At 38.4% G+C, this 22887-nt stretch overlaps 1 protein-coding gene across 5 annotated transcripts in view; it reads left to right on the forward strand.

The window, feature by feature from the left end:
- Positions 1-3119, forward strand: part of LRRCC1 (leucine rich repeat and coiled-coil centrosomal protein 1) — a 41135-nt gene extending 38016 nt beyond the window's left edge. For all 5 annotated transcript variants that reach the window (XM_001096398.5, XM_015145625.3, XM_077943854.1 and 2 more), the window contains one exon: positions 2435-3119. In XM_001096398.5, the coding sequence (XP_001096398.4) occupies positions 2435-2557 (123 nt within the window). In that variant the 3' untranslated portion in view covers positions 2558-3119. The remainder of the gene's footprint in view (positions 1-2434) is intronic.
- Positions 3120-22887: the final 19768 nt, after the last annotated feature.

The following is a 22887-nucleotide window of genomic DNA, read 5'->3' on the forward strand; positions in this document are numbered from 1 at the left end:
TGGAAATAATCGCAATAAGAATATAACTTGTCCAAAATTTAGTCTTTTGTTTCATGTGAACAGATATTCCAAATATTTTACTTAAAAACTACCAAATGCAGGCCAGGCACAGTGGCTCACACCTGTGATCCCAGCACTTTGGGAGGCCGAGGTGGGTGGATCATCTGAGGCTGGGAGTTCAAGACCAGCCTGACCAACATGGAGAAACCTCATCTCTACTAAAAATACAAAATTAGCCGGGCATGGTGGCACATGCCTGTAGTCCAGCTACTCAGGAGGCTAAGGCAGGAGAATTGCTTGAACCCGGGAAGCAGAGGTTGCAGTGAGCCGAGATCACACCATTGCACTCCAGCCTGGGCAAAAGAGTGAAACTCTATCTCAAAATTTAAAAAAAGCTACCAAATGTAGGCTGGGCATGATGGCTTAACACCTGTAATCCCAACACTTACTAGGAGGTTGAGGTTGAGGTGGAAGTATCACTCAAGACCAGGAATTAAAGACCAGCCTGGGCAACATAGCAAGATCTCGTCTCTACAAAAAAAAAAAATGTGTTAATTATCCTGGCGTAGTGGTACACGCCTGTAGACCTGTCTGCTCAGGAGGCTGAGATGTGAGGATTGCTTAAGCCCAGGATTTTGAGACTATGGTGAGCTATGATCATACCACTGCACTCCAGCCTGGGTGACAGCAATATCCTATCTCAAAATTTTAAAAATCTACCAAATGTTTAACAAGGGTACATCAGGTAATACTAAATAAGGATTAAACCTTAAATAAGGTTACAGGTAATACTAAATAAGTTAATACTAAGTAAAGTTTAAGTATTAACCTCAATACTAAATAAGTTTAAGGTTTAAACACTTAAGGGAAGTGTTTCAAGTAATATCAAAGGGAAGAGTTTTAGAAATAGCACTAGAGCTTAAATATGATATATGATCATTGGGTTTGCAGGCAGGGGATTATGAGGTATCAGATAGTGGTGATTATTTAAATTAGGAGAAATACTAGTTTTCTAAGGGACAAGAGATTGAGAGATCTATATTAGGGGTTAGGAAGCATGAAGTAAACATAAAAAGATGGTCATATTGGTAACATTATCAGAAGTTATGATATCGTAGGAAAGACAATTTCAATTAGAAGTTAACGATATCAACTACAGCTCCTCCTAGGAGAATGTAGGTTAGGAATAAATGATAAAATGATCTCTCAAAAAGATGGCAATATATAACCACCAACAGCATTTTTAGAAAAGCTGTAGGCACTACATTAAAGATAGAGTTTCTTTGGGGAAGGAGGTTATTTCAGTTTTAAAAATCTATAAGGAACTGGTGTTTAAGTTGAACTTGTGACTCAGCATTGATAAGCAGCATAGGACTGTAGAAGGATTAATCAAAAGCATGGGATTCTGTCCTAGCTATGATATATAGAAACTGTACAACCATAAACAAATTTTCTAAGCTCTAAAATAGAGTTAAAATTGTGTGTTTGTGTGTGTGTGTGTGTATGTGTCTGTGTGTGTATATATATATATTTTTTTGGAGATGGAGTTTCACTCTTGTTCTGGCTGGAGTGCAATGGTGCTATCTCGCCTTACTGCAACCTCCACCGCCTGGGTTCAAGTGACTCTCCTCCATCAGCTTCCCGAGTAGCTGGGTTACAGGTGTGTACCACCACACCCGGCTAATTTTGTAATTTTAGCAGAGGCAGGGTTTCACCATGTTGGCCAGGCTGGTCTCGAACTCCTGACCTCAAGTGATCTGCCCCCTTCAGCCTCCCAAAGTGCTGGGATTACAGGTGTGAGCCACCACACCTGGCTAAGTTAAAATATATTTCCATGTCTTGGCCAAGCGCGATGGCTCACACCTGTAATCCCAGCATTGGGAAGCCAAGGTGGGCGGATCATGAGGTCAGGAGATCGAGACCATCCTGGCTAACATGGTGAAACCCCATCTCTACTAAAAATACAAAGAAAAAAATTAGCCGGGCACGGTGGCAGATGCCTGTAGTCCCAGCTACTCGGGAATCTGAGGCAGGAGAATATCGTGAACCTGGGAAGCGGAGCTTGCAGTGAGCAGAGAGCACACCACTGCACTCCAGCCTGGGCAACAGAGCGAGACTCCGTCTCAAAAAAAGGAAAAAATATATATATACATATATATATATAGAGAGAGAGAGAGAGCCATGTCTTTTTCACAAGAAGTTTATGAAAACTAAGTGGATAATATATTAATGCATGAAAGTACTTTGTATACTGTATAAATACTGTATTTTTCCTATTAGCATTTGAGCAAGTTACATTTTACTGTCATTTCTTCAAATACATCACAAATTTCAAAATGTGTAAGAATAAATTGTGGACCTTTTCTCTCAGAGTGCATTTTAAAAATTCATTTTCTTTAAGAAATTAAAATGTAAAATTTACATGTCAATTTAGGTCCATCAAATTGAAAAAGAAATGCGTGAACTTTTGGAAGAAACGTGCAAGAACAAAAGAACAATGGAAGCAAAAATTAAGCAACTTGCTTTTGCTTTAAGTGAAATTCAGCAAGATATGTGATGGTTCTGAGAATGAATTTAATTGAAATGGACCAGCAGACCTATTGTAAAAATGATTAAATATTGTAATCGTAGTAACTGCTATGACTTTGAAATGTCTCTTTCTACACATTTCATTATGAATATATTTTTAAAGACTTTTGATCAAGTATTAATTGTATAGGTTTTTTATAATAAATTGTTGACAGTTTTGTCTATTAGAAAAAAACTGTCATAACTAGACTTAGCATTTTTCTTGTTTCTGTACTATACGTTGTTTGGTAATTACGCATTTGCCTACAAATTTGTAAATGAAAAGATTAGTATTTTGACTATATGAGGTGAAATATTTTAATCGTTGTCTTATTGTGATGATGAAGAACTAATTATATTTATTGTCATTTAGTTGATGTAGCTCAATTCTTTTAAAGTGCTTATGTTGCCAAAAAGCATTTGAAATCTGTATGATAAAAGATGTGGAATTCGTAAGAAAGTATATGTAGCCATCTCCACATCACTCATTGACCCCTTTTTTTATAATGCATATATCTTTTCATTAAAGATTACATTTAAGGTTTTATAAATATTGTCTGTTCCTGAAGAGGAACACCACTGTTCTACCTTCATTCTCCCTTCTAGTCACTGTATATGAAGAAATTCTGATATTGTAACTGGAAGCAGTAACTCATTTCATTCCATACCAGGTCATTACGGTATTACTATTTCACTTTTGTCACATCATATGCTATGTATGCAGAACAAAAGTCTGAAGTACTATGCCCCTCTTCTATTTCCAAAAGGAAGAAAATATACATTTTCTTGATATCGGTACTGAACTAAGATTTTAAAAGTAAATGGAACAAAAATAATTTAAGTGCTTCACAAGGAGGAGGCCCCATTTCATTATAGATAATCTTTGTGTTGAAATTTGTGAGACAACATCAAACATAACATGTATAATGGGAGTCTTAGAAGAGGGGTGAATATTTGGAGAAGTAATGGCTGAAAACTTCCTCAGTTTGACAAAATACCCTACATGGCTGGGAGCAGTGGCTCATACCTGTAATTCCAGCACTTTGGAAGACCGAGGCAGGAGGATTGTTTGCGCCCAGGAGTTAAGACACCAGCCTGGGCAACATAGTGAGCCCTGTCTCTTAAACCACAAACAAACAAAAACCTACAAATACAAGGTTTCAGTAAAGCCTGGGGTAAACAAAGAACGACATCTAGACTTTATAGTGAAACTGTTAGGGAAGCTCTTGAAAGGAGCAAGAAAATATTCTCATATAGAGGAACAACAGTTTAACAGCTGACTTATCAGAAACAATGGAGGCCAGAAGGTAGTGGCAATGTATTTGACATGCTGGAAGAAAAGGAACTGAATCTAGAATTCTACAGCTAGCAAAACTGTTCTTCAAAGTAAATGCAAAATAAAGACATTCTCAGATTAATGAAGACCAAGAAAGTGTATTGATAGCCAGCCTGCCTTAAAAGCTGAAGAAAACCTAAAGGCTTCAAAGAAATGATACCAGAAAGTGACTCAAATCCATTGAAAGAAATTAGTATTATAAAAAGTAAAATTTGTGGATAAATTTTTACATAAAAGACAATGTATTTTTCTTCTTTTAGCTAGAGACACAAAGCAATGATAACTATTGTTGAATTTATAAAATATGTAACATGACAAAAATGGCATAAAGTTGGGGGAAGAAAATAGAGCTATATTTCAGAAAAGTTTACCGGATGAAATTAGTAGTAAAGATGGCTGCATTAAATTAAAATGCATATTGTCATCACTAGAACAGCCACTAAGAAAATAATACAGTTTAAAAATGAACACTGGAAATTCCACTTCTGGAATAACTAAATAAGGACTTCTGCAGACCTGTTTGCCACCAAAACGTTAACTGGTGCAAAGTACTTTAAAACAGCCATTTAAAATCACTGAAAATTATCCTTAGGGTATACAGCAAAAGAAGAAACATTTATTCGAGAAAAATTTAAATTCAGTAAGAATGGCAAAAACCTGTGGCACTGAACCAAGATCATGTCTCACCCTCAGTTCAGCCCGATGGCAGCTCCACAGTAAATGGAGCTCCTGGCCAAGAAGACAAGATTTCTTCTCCACTAACAAATACGATATTTCACCAGCTGGGCAGGCCATGAGCATTCCTCGTGTCTTTCAACAGGGTTACAACAAAGACTAAATTCCTGGTACACGTAACAAAACTGTAGGGGGCTCTCTTCCTTCCATGCATAGGGCAGGCCAAGAGTACCAGGAGCCCAATTACACTTTCCCCAACTCATAAGGTAAAGACATTTTATAATGGTAAAATGTTAATCAGGAAGTTGTAATCAGTGATACCTAACAAGAGAGCCCCAATATATATGAAGCAAAAACAGACTTTAATGGAGAAATTGGTTATTAAACAATAGAGACAAGTACTCCACTTTCAATCATGGATAGAACAACTAAGCAGAAGATCAACAAGAAAATAAAAGACATCAACACTATAAACCAACTAAGCTTAGCAGACATCTATACAACATTCTACTCAACAGCAGAATACTGTTACATCTGTATCAAAAGCACACAACATTCTGCAGGTTAGATAACATGCTAGGCCATGAAATGAACCTCTGTAAATTTTAAAGTGCTGCAGTCATACAAAGCACATTCTCTGACCACAAAGGACTGAAATTAGAATAACAACAACAAAAACTGGGAAATTTACAAATATGTGAAAATTTTAAGACACTTCTAAATAAGCAATGGGTCAAGTAAGAAATCACAAAAGAAATTTAAAAATTGTTTAAGGCTGGCCAGGGGCAGGGGCTCACTCCTGTAATCCCAGCACTTTGGGAGGCTCAAGCAGGCAGATCACGAGGTCAGGAGTTCGAGACCAGCCTGACCAACATGATGAAACGCCGTCTCCACTAAAAATACAAAAAGTGGCCAGGTGTGGTGGTGCATGCCTGTAATCCTGGCTATTCAGGAGGCTGAGGCAGGAGAATATCTTGAACTGGGGAGGTGGAGGTTGCAGTGAGCTGAGATCACACCACTGCACTCCAGCCTGGGTGACAGAGTGAGACTCCATCTCAAAAAATTAAGGCTGCTACCACTTCCAACACCCACGTGGAGGCTGGCAGCCCCAGCTGATCAGCACCCCACCACAGCCAACAAGTATACACTCTGCTGTGCTGCCACTGCCACTGGTATGAATTAACAAGCGTGGATCCTGCTGCCACCACTTGATAAAGTGCTTTGGATGAAACCACCCTAAAGAGTGTTGTGGCCAGCAATCTGGGAACACTTTGGTACTTCCAGCATGGTGAGTTCACAACCTCAGAGGGCCAGAGAATAAAGTCAGGGGCCTAATACCAGCCCCTCAGACTTAGAAGTACATGCAGCCCAGGAATACTCAGCTGAGTCCTGACCTCCCAAAAAATCCAGAAACAGCTAGTTGGCTGAACCCACCTTATACCACAGTCAGAATCCACCCCCCCCCCCCAAGGATATCAAAGAAGATAAAAGCAAAACCAAACAAACAAGAAAAGCCCCATCCAAAGGACAAGAATTTCAAACATTGAAGGAACACCAGCCCACACAGATGAGAAAGAACCAAGAACTATGAAAACCCAAAAACTCAAAATGTCTTCCCTCCAAACAACTACACTAGTTCCCCAACAATCGTTCTTAACTGAGCTGAAATGGCTGAAATGACAGAAATAGAGATTAGAGCATGGATTGGACTGAAGATCATCAACATTCAAGAGATAGTTGAAATCCAATCAAGCATTCTAAGGATTACAATAAAACAATATAGGAAATAAAAGCCAAAATCACCATTTTGAGACAGAACCTAACTGACCTGATAGAACCGAAAAACTTACTTCAAGAACTTCAGAATGCAACTGCATATATTAATAGCAGAATCAACCAAGCTGAGGAAAGAATTCAAAGCCCAAAGGCCTGCTCTCTAAAGTAGCTCAGTCAGACAAAATGGAAGTAAACTAATGAAGAATGAACAAAACCTCCAAGAAATATGGGATTATGTAACAAAACCAAATCTGTGACTCACTGGCATCCCTGAAAGACAGGGAGGGAAAGCAAGCAACTTGGAAAACATTTCAGCATATCATCCATGAAAATTTCACCAGCCTTGCTAGAGAAGACAGCATTCAAACTCAGGAAATGCAGAGAACCCCTGCAAAATACTAAACAAGACCATCCCTAATACACATAAGTCACCAGATTCTCCAAGGCCAAATGAAAGAAAAAAGAGGCAACTCAGGGGAAACCCCATTAGGTTAACAGCAGACCTTTGAGCAAAAACTCTACAAGCCAGAAGAGAATGGGGGCCTATATTCAGCATTCGTAAAGGAAACAATTTCCAACAAGAATTTCATTTCCAACCAAACTAAGTTTCATAAGCAAAGTAGAAATAAGACTCTTTTCAGACAAGCAAGTGCTAAGTGACTGTGTTACCACCAGATCTGCATTATAAGCAGTCCTGATGGGAGTACTAAACAATGTTAGGAAAGATCATTACTAGCCACCACAAAAACACTGAAGTACATAGACCAGTGACACTCTAAAGTAAACACACAAACAAGACTATATAATAATCAGGTAACAAGATGATGACAGAAACAAATCCATGCATATAAATACAAACTGAATGTAAATAGCTAAATGCCCCCAATTAAAAGGCACAGAGTGGGGGGCAGGGCATAGTAGAACAAAGGCAGCAGACAGCTTCTGCAGACTTAAATGTCCCTGTCTGACAGCTCTGATGAAAGTAGTGGTTCTCTCAGCATGGCGATTGAGCTCCAAGAATGGACAGACTGCCTCCTCAAATGGGTCCCTGACTCCCGTGTAGCCTGACTGGGAAACACCTCCCAGTAAGGACTGACAGACACCTCAAATAGGTGGGTGCCCCTCTAGGACGAAGCTTCCAGAGGAAGGATCAGGCAGCAATATTTGCTGTTCTGGAGCCTCTGCTGGTGATACCCAGGCAAACAGGGTCTGGATGGACTTCCAGCAAACTCCAACAGACCTGCAGCTAAGGGGTCTGACTGATAGAAGGAAAACTAACACAGAAAGGAATAGCATCACATCAACAAAAAGGACATCAACACCAAAACCCCATCTGTAGGTCACCAACATCAAAGACCAAAGGTAGATAAAACCACAAAAATGGGGAGAAACCAGAGCAGAAAATCTGAAAATTCCAAAAAACAGTGCCTCTTCTCCTCCAAAGGATCACAGCTCCTTGCCAGCAAGGGAACAAAACTGGACAGAGAATGAGTTTGACAAGTTGACAGAAGTAGGCTTCAGAAGGTCGGTAATAACAAACTTCCCTGAGCTAAAAGAGCATGTTCTAACCCATCGCAAGGAAGCTAAAAACCTTGAAAAAAGGTTAGATGAATGGCTACCTAGAATAAACAGTGTAGAGAAGACCTTAAATGACCTGATGGAGCTGAAAACCATGGCACGAGAACTTCCTGATGCATGCATAAGCTTCAATAGCTGATTTGATCAAGTGGAAGAAAGGATATCAGTGATTGAAGATCAAATTAATGAAATAAAGTGAGAAGACATGATTAGAGCAAAAAGAGTGAAAAGAAATGAACAAACCCTCCAAGAAATATGGGACTATGTGAAAAGACCAAATCTATGTTTGATTGGTGTACCTGAAAGTGACGGGGAGAATGGAACCAAGCTGGAAAACACTCTTCGGTTTACTATCCAGGAGAGCTTTCCTAATCTAGCAAGGCAGGCCAACATTCAAATTCAGGAAATACAGAGAACACCACAAAGATACTCCTCGAAAACAGCAACCCCAACATGCATAATTTTCAGATTCACCAAGGTTGAAATGAAGGAAACAATGTTAAGGGCAGCCAGAGAGAAAGGTCGGGTTACCCACAAAGGGAAGCCCATCAGACTAACAGCGGATCTCTCAGCAGAGACCCTACAAGCCAGAAGAGAGTGGGGGCCAATATTCAACATTCTTAAAGAATAGAATTTTCAATCCAGAATTTCATATCCAGCCAAACTAAGCTTCATAAGTGAAGGAGAAACAAAATCCTTTACAGACAAGCAAATGCTGAGAGATTTTGACACCACCAGGCCTTCCTTACAAGAGCTCCTGAAGGAAGCATTAAACATGGAAAGGAACAACTGGTACCAGCCACTGCAAAAATATACCAAATGTTAAAGACCATCGATGCCATGAAGAAACTGCATCAATTAATGGGCAAAATAACCAGCTAGCATCATAATGACAGGATCAAATTCAAACATAACAATATTAACCTTAAATGTGAAGTGGGCTAAATGCCCCAGTTAAAAGACACAGACTGGCAAATTGGACAAAGAATCAAGACCCATCAGTGTGCTGTATTCAGGAGACCCATCTTACATGCAGAGATGCACACAGACTCAAAATAAAGGGATGGGGGAAGATCTACCAAGCAAAGGGAAAAAAAAAAAAAAAAAAGCAGGGATTGCAATCCTAGTCTCTGATAAAACAGACTTTATACCAGTAAAGATCAAAAGAGACAAAGAAGGCCACTACATAATGGTTAAGGGATCAATTCACCAAGAAGAGCTAACTATCCTAAATATATATGCACCCAATACAGGAGCACCCAGATTTATAAAGCAAGTCCTTAGAGACACACAAAGAGACTTAGACTTCCACACAATACTAATGGCAGATTTAACACCCCATGTCAATATTAGACATATCAACGAGACAGAAGGTTAACAAGGATATACAGGACTTGAACTCAGCTCTGCAGTAAGCAGACCTAATAGACATCAACAGAACTGCCCACCCCAAATCAACAGAATATACATTCTTCTCAGCACCACATTGCATTTATTCTAAAATTAACCACATAATTGGTAGTAAAACACTCCTCAGCAAATGTAAAAGAACAGAAATCACAACAAACTCTCTCTCAGACCATAGTGAAATCTAATTAGAACTCAGGATTAATAAACTCACTCAAAACTTCACAACTACATGGAAACTGAACAATCTGCTCCTGAATGACTACTGGGTACATAACGAAATGAAGGCAGAGATAAAGATGTCTTTGAAACCAATGAGAACAAAGACACAACATACCAGAATCTCTGGGACACATTTAAAACGTGTGTAGAGGGAAATTTATAGTACTAAATGCCCACAAGAGAAAGCAAGAAAGATCTAAAATTGACACCCTAATATCACACTTAAATGAACTAGAGAAGAGCAAACACATTCAAAAGCTAGCAGAAGGCAAGAAACAACTAAGATCAGAGCAGAACTGACAGAGATAGAGACACAAAAAACTCTTCAAAAAATCAATGAATACAGGAGCTGATTTTTTTGAAAGATCAACAAAATAGACTGCTAGCAAGACTAATAAATAAGAAAAGACAGAAGAATCAAATAGACACAATAAAAAATAAAGGGGATATCACCACCGATCCCACAGAAATATAAACTACCATCAGAGAACATACTGTAAACACCTCTACGCACATAAACTAGAAAATCTAGAAGAAGTGGATAAATTCCTGGACACATACAACCTCCCAAGAGGAAATCAGGAAGAAGTTGAATCTCTGAAAAGGCCAATAACAAGTTCTGAAAGTGAGGCAATAATTGCTAACCTACCAACCAAAAAAAGTCGAAGACCAGATGGATTCACAGCCAAATTCTACCAGAGGTACAAAGAGGAGCTGGTACCATTCCTTCTGAAACAATTTCAATCTCTATTAAAAGAGGGAATCCTCTCTAACTCATTTTATGAGGCTAGCATCACCCTGATACCAAAGCCTGGTAGAGACACACAAAAAAGAGAATTTTAGGACAATATCCCTGATTAACATTAGTGAAGAAATCCTCAAGAAAATACTGGCAAACCAAATCCAGCAGCACATCAAAAAGCTTATCCACCACATTCAAGTTGGCTTCATCCATGGGATGCAAGGCTGGTTCAACACATGCAAATCAATAAATGTAATCCATCACATAAACAAAACCAACAACGAAAACCACATGATTATCTCAATAGATGCAGAAAAAGCCTTCAACAAAATTCAACAGCCCTTCATGCTAAAAACTCTCAATAAACTAGGTATTGATGGAACGTGTCTCAAAATAAGAGCTATTTATGACAAACCCACAGCCAATATCATACTGAATGGGCAAAAACTGGAAGCTTTCCCTTTGAAAACCAGCACAAGACAAGGATGCCCTCTCTCACCACTCCTATTCAACAAAGTGTTGGAACTTCTGGCTAGTGAAATCAGGCAAGAGAAGGAAATAAAGGGTATTCAATTAGGAAAAGAGGAAGTCAAATGGTCTCTGTTTGCAGATGACATTATTATATATTTAGAAAACCCCATCATCTCAGCCCAAAATCTTCTTAAGCTGATAAGCAACTTCAGCAAAGTCTCAGGATACGAAGTCAATGTGCAAAAATCACAAGCATTCCTATACACCAGTAACAGACAGAGCACCAAATCGTGAGTGAATTCCCACTCACAATTGCTACTAAGAGAATAAAATACCTAGGAATACAACTTACAAGGGATGTGAAGGACCTCTTCAGGGAGAACTATAAACCACTGCTCAATGAAATAAAAGAGGACACAAACAAATGGAAGAACATTCCATGCTCATGGATAGGAAGAATCAATATTGTAAAAATGGCCATACTGCCCAAGGTAATTATAGCTATCCCCATCGGGCTACCAATGACTTTCCTCACAGAATTGGGAAAAAAACTAAAGTTTATATGGAACCAAAAAAGAGCCTGCATTGCCAAGACAATCCTAAGCCAAAAGAACAAAGCTGGAGGCATCATGCTACCTGACTTCAAACTATACTACAAGGCTACAGTAACCAAAACAGCATGGTACTGGTACCAAAACAGATATATAGACAAATGGAACAGAACAGATGCCTCAGAAATAACACCACACATCTATGACCATCTGATCTTTGACAAACCTGACACAAACAAGCAATGGGGAAAGGATTCCCTATTTAATAAATGGTGCTGGGAAAACTGGCTAGCCATATGTAGAAAGCTGAAACTGGATCCCTTCCTTACACCATATACAAAAATTAACTCAAGATGGATTAAAGACTTAAATGTTAGACCTAAAACCATAAAAACCCTAGAAGAAAACCTAGGCAATACCATTCAAGACATACACATGGGCAAAGACTTCATAACTAAAACACCAAAAGCAATGGTAACAAAAGCCAAAATTGACAAATGGGATCTAATTAAACTAAAGAGCTTCTGCACAGCAAAAGAAACTATCATCAGAGTGAACAGGCAACCTACAGAATGGGAGAAAATCTTTACAATCTACCCGTCTGACAAAGGGCTCATATCCAGGATCTACAAAGAACTTAAACACATTTACAAGGAAAAAACAACCTCATCAAAAAGTGGACAAAGGATATGAACAGACACTTCTCTAAAGAGGATATTTATGCAGCCAACAAACATTTGAAAAAATGCTCATCATCACTGGTCATTAGAGAAATGCAAATCAAAACCACAATGAGATACCATCTCATGCCAGTTACAATGGTGAACATTAAAAAGTCAGGAAACAACAGATGCTGGAGAGGATGTGGAGAAATAGGAATGCTTTTACACTGTTGGTGGGAGTGTAAATGAGTTCAACCATTGTAGAAGACAGTGTGGCGATTCCTCAAGGATCTAGAACTAGAAATATCGTTTGACCCAGTGATCCCATTACTGGGTATATACCCAAAGGAGTATAAATCATTCTACGATAAAGACACATGCACACATATGTTTATTGCAGCACTATTCACAATAGCAAAGACTTGGAATCAACCCAAATGTCCATCAATGATAGATTGGATTAAGGAAATGTGGCACATATACACCATGGAATACTATGCAGCCATAAAAAAGGATGAGTTCATGCCCTTTGCAGGGACATGGGTGAAGCTGGAAATCATCATTCTCAGCAAACTATTACAAGGACAGAAAACCAAACGCCACATGTTCTTATTCATAGGTGGGAGTTGAGCAACGATAATACATGGACATAGGCTGGGGACATCACACACCAGGGCCTGTTGGGGAGTGGGGGTCTGGAGGAAGGATAGCATTAGGAGAAATACCTAATGTAAGTGACGAGTCGATGGGTGCAGCAAACTAACACAGCACATGTATACCTATGTAACAAACCTGCACGTTGTGCACATGTACCCTAGAACTTAAAGTGTATATATATATATATATATATATATTTTTTTTTTTTTAAAGGCACCAAGTGGCAAGTTAGATAAAGAAGAAAGACCCATCGGTATGCTATCTTCAAGACCCCCATCTTACATGCAGTGATACCCATAGGCTCACAAAAGGACAGAAAAAAATATACCAAGCAAATGGAAAACAGAAAAGAAGCAAGGGTTGCTATCCTAATTTCAGACAAAACAGACTTTAAACCAGCAAAGATCAAAAAGGACAATGACGATACATAATGGTATAAGGTTCAGTTCAATAAAACCTAACAATCCTAAATATATATGCCCATAACACAGGAGCACCCAGATTTGATAAAATTCAGCTTCCCATCAGTTAAAAGCCCTCAACAAACTAGACATTGAAGGAACGTACTTCAAAATAATGAAAGCTATCTACGACAAACCCACAGCCAACATCATACTGAATGGGCAAAACCTGGAAACATTCCACTTGAAAATCAGAACAAAACAAGGACACCTTCTCTCACCACTTCTATTCAACATAGTACTGGAAGTGCTAGCAACAGCAATCAAACAAGAGAAAGAAATAAAGGGCATCCAAATAGGAATGGAGGAAGTCAAACTACCCCTGTTTGAAGATGATATGATTCTTTACCTAGCAAACCCCATAGTTTCTGCCCAAAAGCTCCTTAATCTGATACTTCACCAAAGTTTCAGGATACAAAATCAATGTACAAAAATCAGTAGCATTGCTATACACCAACAGCATCCAAGCTGAGAACCAAATTAAGAATGCAGTCCTATTCACAATAGCCACAAAAAGAATGAACTACTTAGGAACACAGCTAATCAAGGAGGTGAAAGATCTCTATAATGAGAATTATAAAACACTCTTCTAAGAAATCAGAGATGACACAAACAAGTGGAAATACATTCCATGTACATGGATGGGAAGAATCAATATTGTCAAAATGGTTATACTGCCCAAAGCAATTTATAGATTCAGTGTTATTCCTATTAAACTACCAATGTATTCTTCACAGAATTTTTAAAGACTATTTTAAAATTCATATGGAACAAAGAACCCAAATATCCAAAGCAATCCTAAGCAAAGATAACAAAGCTGGAGGCATCACATTACCTGATTTCAAACTATACTACAAAGCTACAGTAACCAAAACAGCATAATATTTGTATAAAAACAGACATATAGGCCAATGGAACAGAACATAGAGCCCAGAAATAATTCTGCACACCTACAACCATCTGATCTTTGATGAAATTAACAGAAACAAGCAATGGAGAAAGGACTCCCTATTCAATAAATGGTACTGGGATAACTAGTTAGTCATATGCAGAAGAGTGAAACTGTATCCCTTCCTGACACCATATAAAAAAATCAACTTGTCTGGGTGTGGTGGCTCACACCTGTAATCCTAGAACTTTGGGAGGTCAAGGCAGGCAGATCACCTGAGGTCAGGAGTTCCAGATCAGCCTGGCCAACATGATGAAACCCCCTCTCTACTAAAAATACAAAAATTAGCTGGGTGTGGTGGTGCACACCTATAGTCCCAGCCACTCAGGAGGCTGAGGCACAATAATTGCTTGAGCCCAGGAGGTGGAGGTTGCAGTGAGCCAAGATTGCGCTACTGCACTCTAGCCTGGGCGACAGAATGAGACTCTGTCTCAAAAAAATTACATAAAACAAAATGAAAATAAATAAATAATAAATAAATAAAAGGCAATAGTAAGTGTTGACAATGATGTAGTAATAGGAATCCTCATACACTGCTACTGGGAATGTACAATGGTGCAGCCACTTTGGAAAACATTCTGGCAGTTCGGCAGAAGGTTAAACAGAGTTATTATATAATCCAGTAATTCTATCCCTAGGTACATACCCAGGAGAAATGAAAATTTTGTGCACCCAAAAACCTATATGCAAATGTTAACAACAGCATTATTCAAAAGAGCCAAAAGGTGGAAACAATCCAAATATCCATCATGTGATGAATGGATAAATAAAATATGGTATATCCATACAATGGAATATTATTTGGCAATAAAAAGAAATGAATACTGATACAACATGCAATATGCAAATGTCCAGAATAGGCAAATTTATAAAGACAGAAAGTAGATTGATTAGTGGTTGCCAGTGGCTGGGAGTTTGAGGGGAAAGGAACATTTAGTTTTGGGGGGCACTGAATATATTAAAAATCAATAAATTATACACTTAAATTAGTGAATTATATAGTGTGTAAATTTTATCTCTATAATGAAAAAACAAGAATTCGGTATTTAATAACACACTAAAACTGTTGATTTCAGACAAAAGAAGGAAATAAAGTAGGAACACAGGAATAAAACCATTTGATATATATAGAAAGCAAATCATGAAGTACCAGCTGTACATGCAATAATATCAATATTTACATTAAATGTGAATGGTCTAAACAAGAACTTGGCAAATGCAGGCTGCGAGCCAAATTCTGTCTGCTGCTTGTTTTGAAAAATAAAGTTCCCCTGGAACACACCCACGCGCATCCATTTATATATTCTATTGCTGCTTTTGTGCTACAATAGCAAAGTTAAGAGTGCAACAGAGACTTCCCTGAAAAGTCTAAAATATGTATTATCTAGTCTCTTATGGAAAAAGTTTGCTGATCCCTGATCTAAATATGCTAGTCAATGAACAGAGATTGTCAGACTAGATTTTTTTTAAGTCAAGATCCAACTATATTTTGCCTATAAGAGACACATTTTAGACTCAAAGACACAAATCGGTTGATAGGCAAAAGATGAGAAAAGATAGACTAAGCATTCAATCATTTTAATAATTCAAAATGAATTAATATAAGAGCCAAGACCATAAAACTTTTAGAAGTTTATGGCCCACTTCTTGGTATATATCCAAAGGAAATAAAACTAGTATCTCAAAGAGTTATCTGCATCCTTATGTTCATTGCAGCATTATTTACAATGGCAAAACATGGAAACAACATAAGTGTTCACTGAAGGATGAATGGATTTTAAAAAATGGTAGATTCAAATGAAATATTATTCAGCCATAAGAAACAAGGAAATTATTTCATTTGCGACCATATGGATGAATCTGGAGGACATTATACTGAGTAAAATAGGGCCAGACACAGAAAGACAAAAACTCTATGATCTCACTTATATGTGGAATCTAAAAAAGTTGAACTCACAGAAGTAGAGAACATAATGGTGGCTGCTGGGAGCTGGGGGTTGGGGTAAATTGGGAGATGGTGGTTAAAATGTATACTCTCAAAAGATGAATAGGTTCTGGGGATCTGATGTACAGCACGGTGACTTTAGTTAATAATACTGTATGGTTTGATAAGAGAGTAGATTTTAAGCCTCCTCACCTCTCCTCAAACACACACTCAAAAAAAGGTAACTATGGGTGATGATTGTAGTAATCAATACACAATGTATAATGTATATCAAATCATCACATTGTACACTTTGAATAATACAATTTTGTCAATTAAATATTTGTACATTTTAAAAGATGACAACATGAAACAAAATCTTTGTGCCCTTGGGTTAGGCAAAGATTCTTTAGACTTGAAAAAGTATGATCCATAATGTTATGGGCTGATCATGTAACCCCAAATTCACATGTTGAAGTCCTAACCCCCAACACCTCTCATAATGTGACTGTATTTAAAGACTGAGCCTCTAAAGAGGTAATTAAATTCAATGAAGTCATATTGATGAACCTTAATCCAATCTGACTGGTGTCCTTATAAGAAGGAAGAGAGACACCAAGGATGTGCATGTACTTTGGAATAGGCCATGTGAGGGATACGGAAGGTGACCATCTGTAAGCCAAGAAAAGAGGCCTCAGAAAAATCAAACCCAATGATACCTTGAACTTGGACTTCTACCTTCCAGAACTGTGAAAAAACTAATTTATGTTGTTTAAGCCACTCAGTCTGTAGAATTATATTATGGTAGCCCCAGCAAACTAATACACATACAATTGATAAATTAGACTTCACCACAATTAAAAAATTTTGTGCCTCAAAGCACACCATTAAAAATGAAAAGATAAACACAGACTGAGAAAAAATATTTGTAAATTATGCATATGATCAAACATTTATATCCAGAATATACAAAAACGTGTACAATTCCAAAAACAGACTGCACAGTATAAAAGGGCCAAAATATCTGAATAAACATTTCACCCAAAAAGATATACATTCAGCCAATAAGCACACAAAAGTGGTGATCAACATCACTAGGCTGAGATAAATGAAAATTAAAATAAAAGTCAGATGCCATTTCACACCCACCCAAATGGTTTTAATAAAAATGACCAACAATAACGAATGTTAGCAGGGATGTGGAGAAACCGGAACACACAGGGTGGGAGTGTAAAATGGTATAGCCACTTTGGAAAACACTTTGGCAGTTTCTTGACATGTTAACAGAAATAGTAATTCCACTCCTAGCAATCTACTCAAGATAAAAACATGCCCACACAAAGATTTGTATGTATGTCCATAGTAGCATCATTCATAATTGCCAAAATGGGAAAACAATGCAAATGTCCATATACTGGTAAATGGATATATAAAATGTGGTATGATCACACAGTGGAAATCTACTTGGAAATAAAAGGAAACAAAGAAAAGGTACTACAACATGGATAACCTTGTATTAGTCTGTTTTCACACTGCTATAAAGAATACCTGAGACTGGGTAATTTATAAAGGAAAGAGGTTTAATTGACTCACAGTTCTGCATGGCTCGGGAGGCCTCAGGAAACTTATAACCATGGCAGAACGCTAAGGGGAAGCAAGGCACGTCTTACATGGTGGCAGGAGAGACAGCAAAGAAAGTCACACACTTTAAAACCATCAAATCTTGTGAGAACTTACTATCATGAGAACAGCGTGGGGGAAACCACCCCCACGATCCAATCGCCTCCCACCAGGTCCCTCCCTCAACATGTAGGGATCACAATTCGAGATGAGATTTGAGTGGAGACACAGAACCAAACCATATCAAACCTCAAAACCAATATGCACAGTGAAGGAAGCCAGATGCAAAAGGTCACATATTGTATGATCCCATTTATATTAAATGTCTGCAAAAGGCGAGTGTACAGAGACAGAAAGCAGATTCGTGGATGACTGGGGCTAGGGATACAAATGGGGAGTGAATGCCTCCAAATCAGCTAGAGGGATCTTTTTGGAGTGATCGTAATGTTCTAAAATTGCTTTGTCATGGTGTTTGCACAACTCTGTAAATTTCAGGTCTGTAAAAATTATTGAATTTTACACTTTAACTGTGGATGAACTTTATGGTATGAAAATTATACTGCTATTCACTGCTTATAAAGCAGCCATAAGAGTACTGGGTTGGCTGTATTAGTATTAGACAAAATAAACTTTAAGGCAGGAAATATTACTAGAAATAAGATGGATATTTCATAATGACAAAAGGCAAATACATCATGAATATATAACCATTATGTGCATCTAACAACAAAGCCACAAAATACATGAGCAAAAATTAAAGGAAAACTAGACCATTCAATAACTGTATTTGCCAATGTCAATATTTCACTCTCAATATCTCACAGGGCAACCTGCAGAAAATCAGCAAGAATGATGAAGACTTGAACAACACTATAAACTAATCTGACCTGATATTTTCTAGAGATCTCCGCTCAAAGACAACAAAATATGCATTCTTTTTAAGTAGACATCTACCATTATCTAGCATATGTCGTATGCTAGACTACAAAACAAATCTCGACAGATTTAAAAAGTTTTATATCATAAAAAGTATTACCTGAAACCACAATGTGGTTAAATTAGAAATCAACCACAGAAAGAAATTTGAGACATACAAAAATATTTGCAAATTAAACAGTAAACAGCTAAATAACCTATGAGTGAAGAAATAAAGCACAAAGAAAAGTAGAAAATATTTTGAATTAAATGAAAATAAAAATAAAACAGAGCAAAATATATAGGATACAGCAGAGCAATGTTTAGAGGGCAATGTATAGCTTTAAATGCCCATGTTAAAAAGAAGAATGGTTTCAAATCAATAAGTTAATCTTCCCTCTTAAGAAATCAGAAAAATAAGAGCCACTTAAGCCTAAGAATGGAAATATTAAAGATCAGTACTAAAATTAATGAAATAGAAAACAAAAAGGCAGTAGAGAAAAGCAATGAAACCAACAATTTGTTATTTGAAAATATAAACAAAATTGATGCACTTTTAGCAACTCTGGGCAATAGAAAAGAGAGAATAAAAACTACCAAAATCAGATGGCTGGGCATGGTGGCTCATGCCTGTAATTCCAGCTAACTGGGAGGCTGAGGCAGGAGAATCACTTGAAACTGGGAGACAGAGGTTGCAGTGAGCCAAGATCATGCCACTGCACTCCAGCATGGGCAACAGAGTGAGACTCCATCTTAAAAAACAAACAAACAAAAAACCCTACCAAAATCAGGAATAAAAAGGAAACAGCATTACCAACTCTAGACTCTACAGAGCATATTAGATGGCTTAGTTAAAATGAACAAATTCCTAAAAAGATGCAAATTACTGAAACTGACTCAAGAAAGAATAGAAGATCTGAATCAACCTATAACAAGTAAAGAAATTGAATTCCCACAAAGAAAAGCTCAGCTTCAGATGGCTTTACTGGTTCAGAAGCCATAACTTAAATTCTAAAATCCAGTGGTCACCAACCATTTCTTGGCACCAGGGACCAGTTTTGTGGAAGACAATTTTTCCACAGATGGCACGGTGGTTGGGGATGGTATTGGGATGAAACTGTTCCATCTCAGATCATCAGGTACTAGTTAGAGTCTCACAGGAAATGTGCAACCAAGATCCCTTGCATGCACAGTTCACAGTAGGGTCCCTGCTCCTATGAGATTCTAATGCCTCCACTGATCATGGAGTTTTGCTTTGCTGGCTGGTCCACAGCTCACCTCCTGCTTGTGCGGTCCAGGTCCTAACATGTCACAGACCAGCAGTGGTCCATGGCCTGGGGGTGGGGACCCCTGCTATAAATGATATCAAAAAGAAATAAAACCAATCATAGCTAACCTCTTTCTTTAAAAATTTATTTATATATTTTTAGACAGTGTCTCACTCTGTCACTCAGGCTGGAGTGCAGTGGCTCAATCACAGCTCACTGCAGTCTTGAACTCCTGGCCTAAAGCAATCTTCCTGCCTTGGCCTCCCAAAGTGCTGGGACTACAGGCATAAGCCATCACACCAGTCCCTAGTTAAAGTCTTTCAGAAAGTGGAGAAAGAGGGAACACCTCCAAACTCATCCTATATGGTTAGTAGTACACTGATACTTTCTGGAAGCCATAACTTAAAAATAACACCTGGCAATAAGTATCTCCCCAATCTGTACTACCTAAGACACCTGTATCAATGGAATGGGCTGATTTGGATGGCCAGGACCACCTGGATTTCCTCTGAACTGCACCTGGAATCTGTTTCAAGGTTATGGCGATTTATATCTAGCTGCATTTAAACCATTGAAATTTTTGTTGGCTGAGAACAAGTACACTACCCAAGAACAAACCTTTGGGGTGAAAGTGGGAAGCACTTTCATGTTAGAAGACGACTACTTTAGCCCTCCAGAATGATAGCAACACTCAACTTGGTGATTTTATCACTTCAGTTGCTCTCTTGTATGTTATTCCAATACATGTTGCACTGCTACTTGTACCATCTAAGTCTTTAGACCCTTTCTTGCTTTCTTAGTATAAATGGTACTGTTTCATGACGGTAAATTCCTTCTCCCAAGAATATCACTTTGCAAATATTTTAGAGTTTAATGAGTATTTCTTTCTTTCCTTCCTTCCTTCCTTCCTTCCTTTCCTTCCTTTCCTTCCTTCCTTTCCTTCCTTCCCTTCCCTTCCTTCCTTCCTTCCTTCCTTCCTTCCTTCCTTCCTTCCTTCCTTCCTTCTCTCTCTCTCTCTCTCTCTCTCGCTCTCTTTCTTTCTTTCTTTTCTTTTTTTAAGACAGGGTCTTATTCTGTCACCAAGACTGGAGCGCAGTGGCATGATCTTGGCTCACTACAACCTCAGCCGCCCCAGCTCACGTGATCCTCTCATCTCAGTCTCTTGAGTAACTGGGATGACAGGCACATGACACCATGCCTGGCTAATTTTTTAAAATTATTTTTAGTGATGAGGTCTCACCATGTTGCCCAGGCTGGCCTTGAACTCCATGACTCAAGCAATTCTCCCGCCTCGGCCTCCCAAGGTTCTGGGATTACAAGTGTGAGCCACTGTGCCTGGCCTTATGAAATGTTTTCTTGGAATGGTTGTTCTGCAATGGCAACCACCCTCCAAATGCCTTCAGATGTTGCAGAGGGCAGTAGGCATATTGCTCACAAATTTCCTCTGCATTCCACTTTAAAATAGTATTTATAGAATTAGTCAATTCTATTCCATCCTATCCTCCCTGGTCCTCCACAACATTTATTGTATCACCAGGTTTTGAGTCCCATTTTGATACACTGTTAGCATTTCAACATTTCAGTATAGTCCCATACCCATGTAAATGCCCAAGGGAGAAAGAAAACAGTGGTATCCAGGGAGATTTTTACCCTTTGAAGCAAGGACACCACTGTCTTAATTGAAATTAAGATCTGAAAGTATATTTGATTTAATTCACGTTCTACTTCTTATAATATGGGTAGTAATCTTTCCAGTGTTAATTTCTTTGGCTTTTGAAAGTTCATGTGTCTATAGTATACCATCCCATGATCCCACTGGCAGTTAGTACAAATAATACTGTGATTTGATTCCCCATTGATAGGCCTGCTCTTTTAATAGAGTCTATAACCAGGAACAGTATTCTGGAAAAACAACATAATGGTGTGCTGTAACAGCTTAGACTTTGGCTACTCAAAGTGTGGTCAGAGATTAGAGAAATGCAAATCAAAACCACAATGAGATACCATCTCATGCCAGTCAGAATGACTATTATTAAAAAGTCAAAAAAAAAAAAAACAACAGATGCTGGCGAGGTAGTGGAGAAAAAGGAACGCTTTTACACTATCGGTGGGAATGTAAATTAGTTCAACCATTGTGGAAGACAGTGTGGTGATTCCTCAAAGATCTAGAGGCAGAAATACCATTTGACCCAGAGATCCCATTACTGGGTATACACCCAAAGAAATATAAATCATTCCATTATAAAGACACGTGCATGTGTTATGTTCATTTCTGCACTATTCAAAAAAGCAAAGACATGGAATCAACCTAAATGCCCATCACTGATAGACTAGATAAAGAAAATGTGCTACATATATACCATGGAATACTATGCAGCCATAAAAGGGAATGAGATCATGTTCTTTGCAGGGACATGGATGAAGTTGGAAACCATTATCCTCAGCAAACTAACACAGGTACAGAAAACCAAACATTGCATGTTCTTACTTATAAGTGGGAGCTGAATGATGAGAAAACATAGACACATGGTGGGGAAAAACACACAACACACACCGGGGCCTGTGGGGGAAGAGGGCCGTCGGGTGGAAAGAGAGCATCAGGAAGAACAGCTAATGGATACTGGGCATAATACCTGGATGATGAGATGATCTGTGCAGCAAACTGTCATGGCACATGTTTACCTATGTAACAAACCTCCTGCACGTGTACTCCTGAACTAAAAATAAAAGCTGAAGAAAAACAAAGCAAAACAAAGTATGATCCGAGGATCAGGAACATTTACATAACTTGGGAGCTTCTTAATTATGCAGACTCTCAGGCCCCACCCCAGACTTGCTGAATAAAAATCTACACTTTTATTTATTTTTGAGACAGGGTCTCACTCTGTCACCCAGGTTGGAGTGCAGTGGTGCCGTCTTGGCTCACTGCAGCCTCCGTCTCCTGGGTTCAAGCGATTCTCCCACCTCAGCCTCCCAAGTAGCTGAGATTACAGGCCTGCACCACCACGTCCAGCTAATTTTTTGTATTTTTAGTAGAGACGGGCTTTCACCATATTGACCAGACTGGTCTTGAACTCCTATGCTGAAGTGATCTGCCCAACTCGG

This window comes from Macaca mulatta, chromosome 8 (genome assembly GCF_049350105.2).
Source record: "Macaca mulatta isolate MMU2019108-1 chromosome 8, T2T-MMU8v2.0, whole genome shotgun sequence".
NCBI lineage: Eukaryota > Metazoa > Chordata > Mammalia > Primates > Cercopithecidae > Macaca > Macaca mulatta.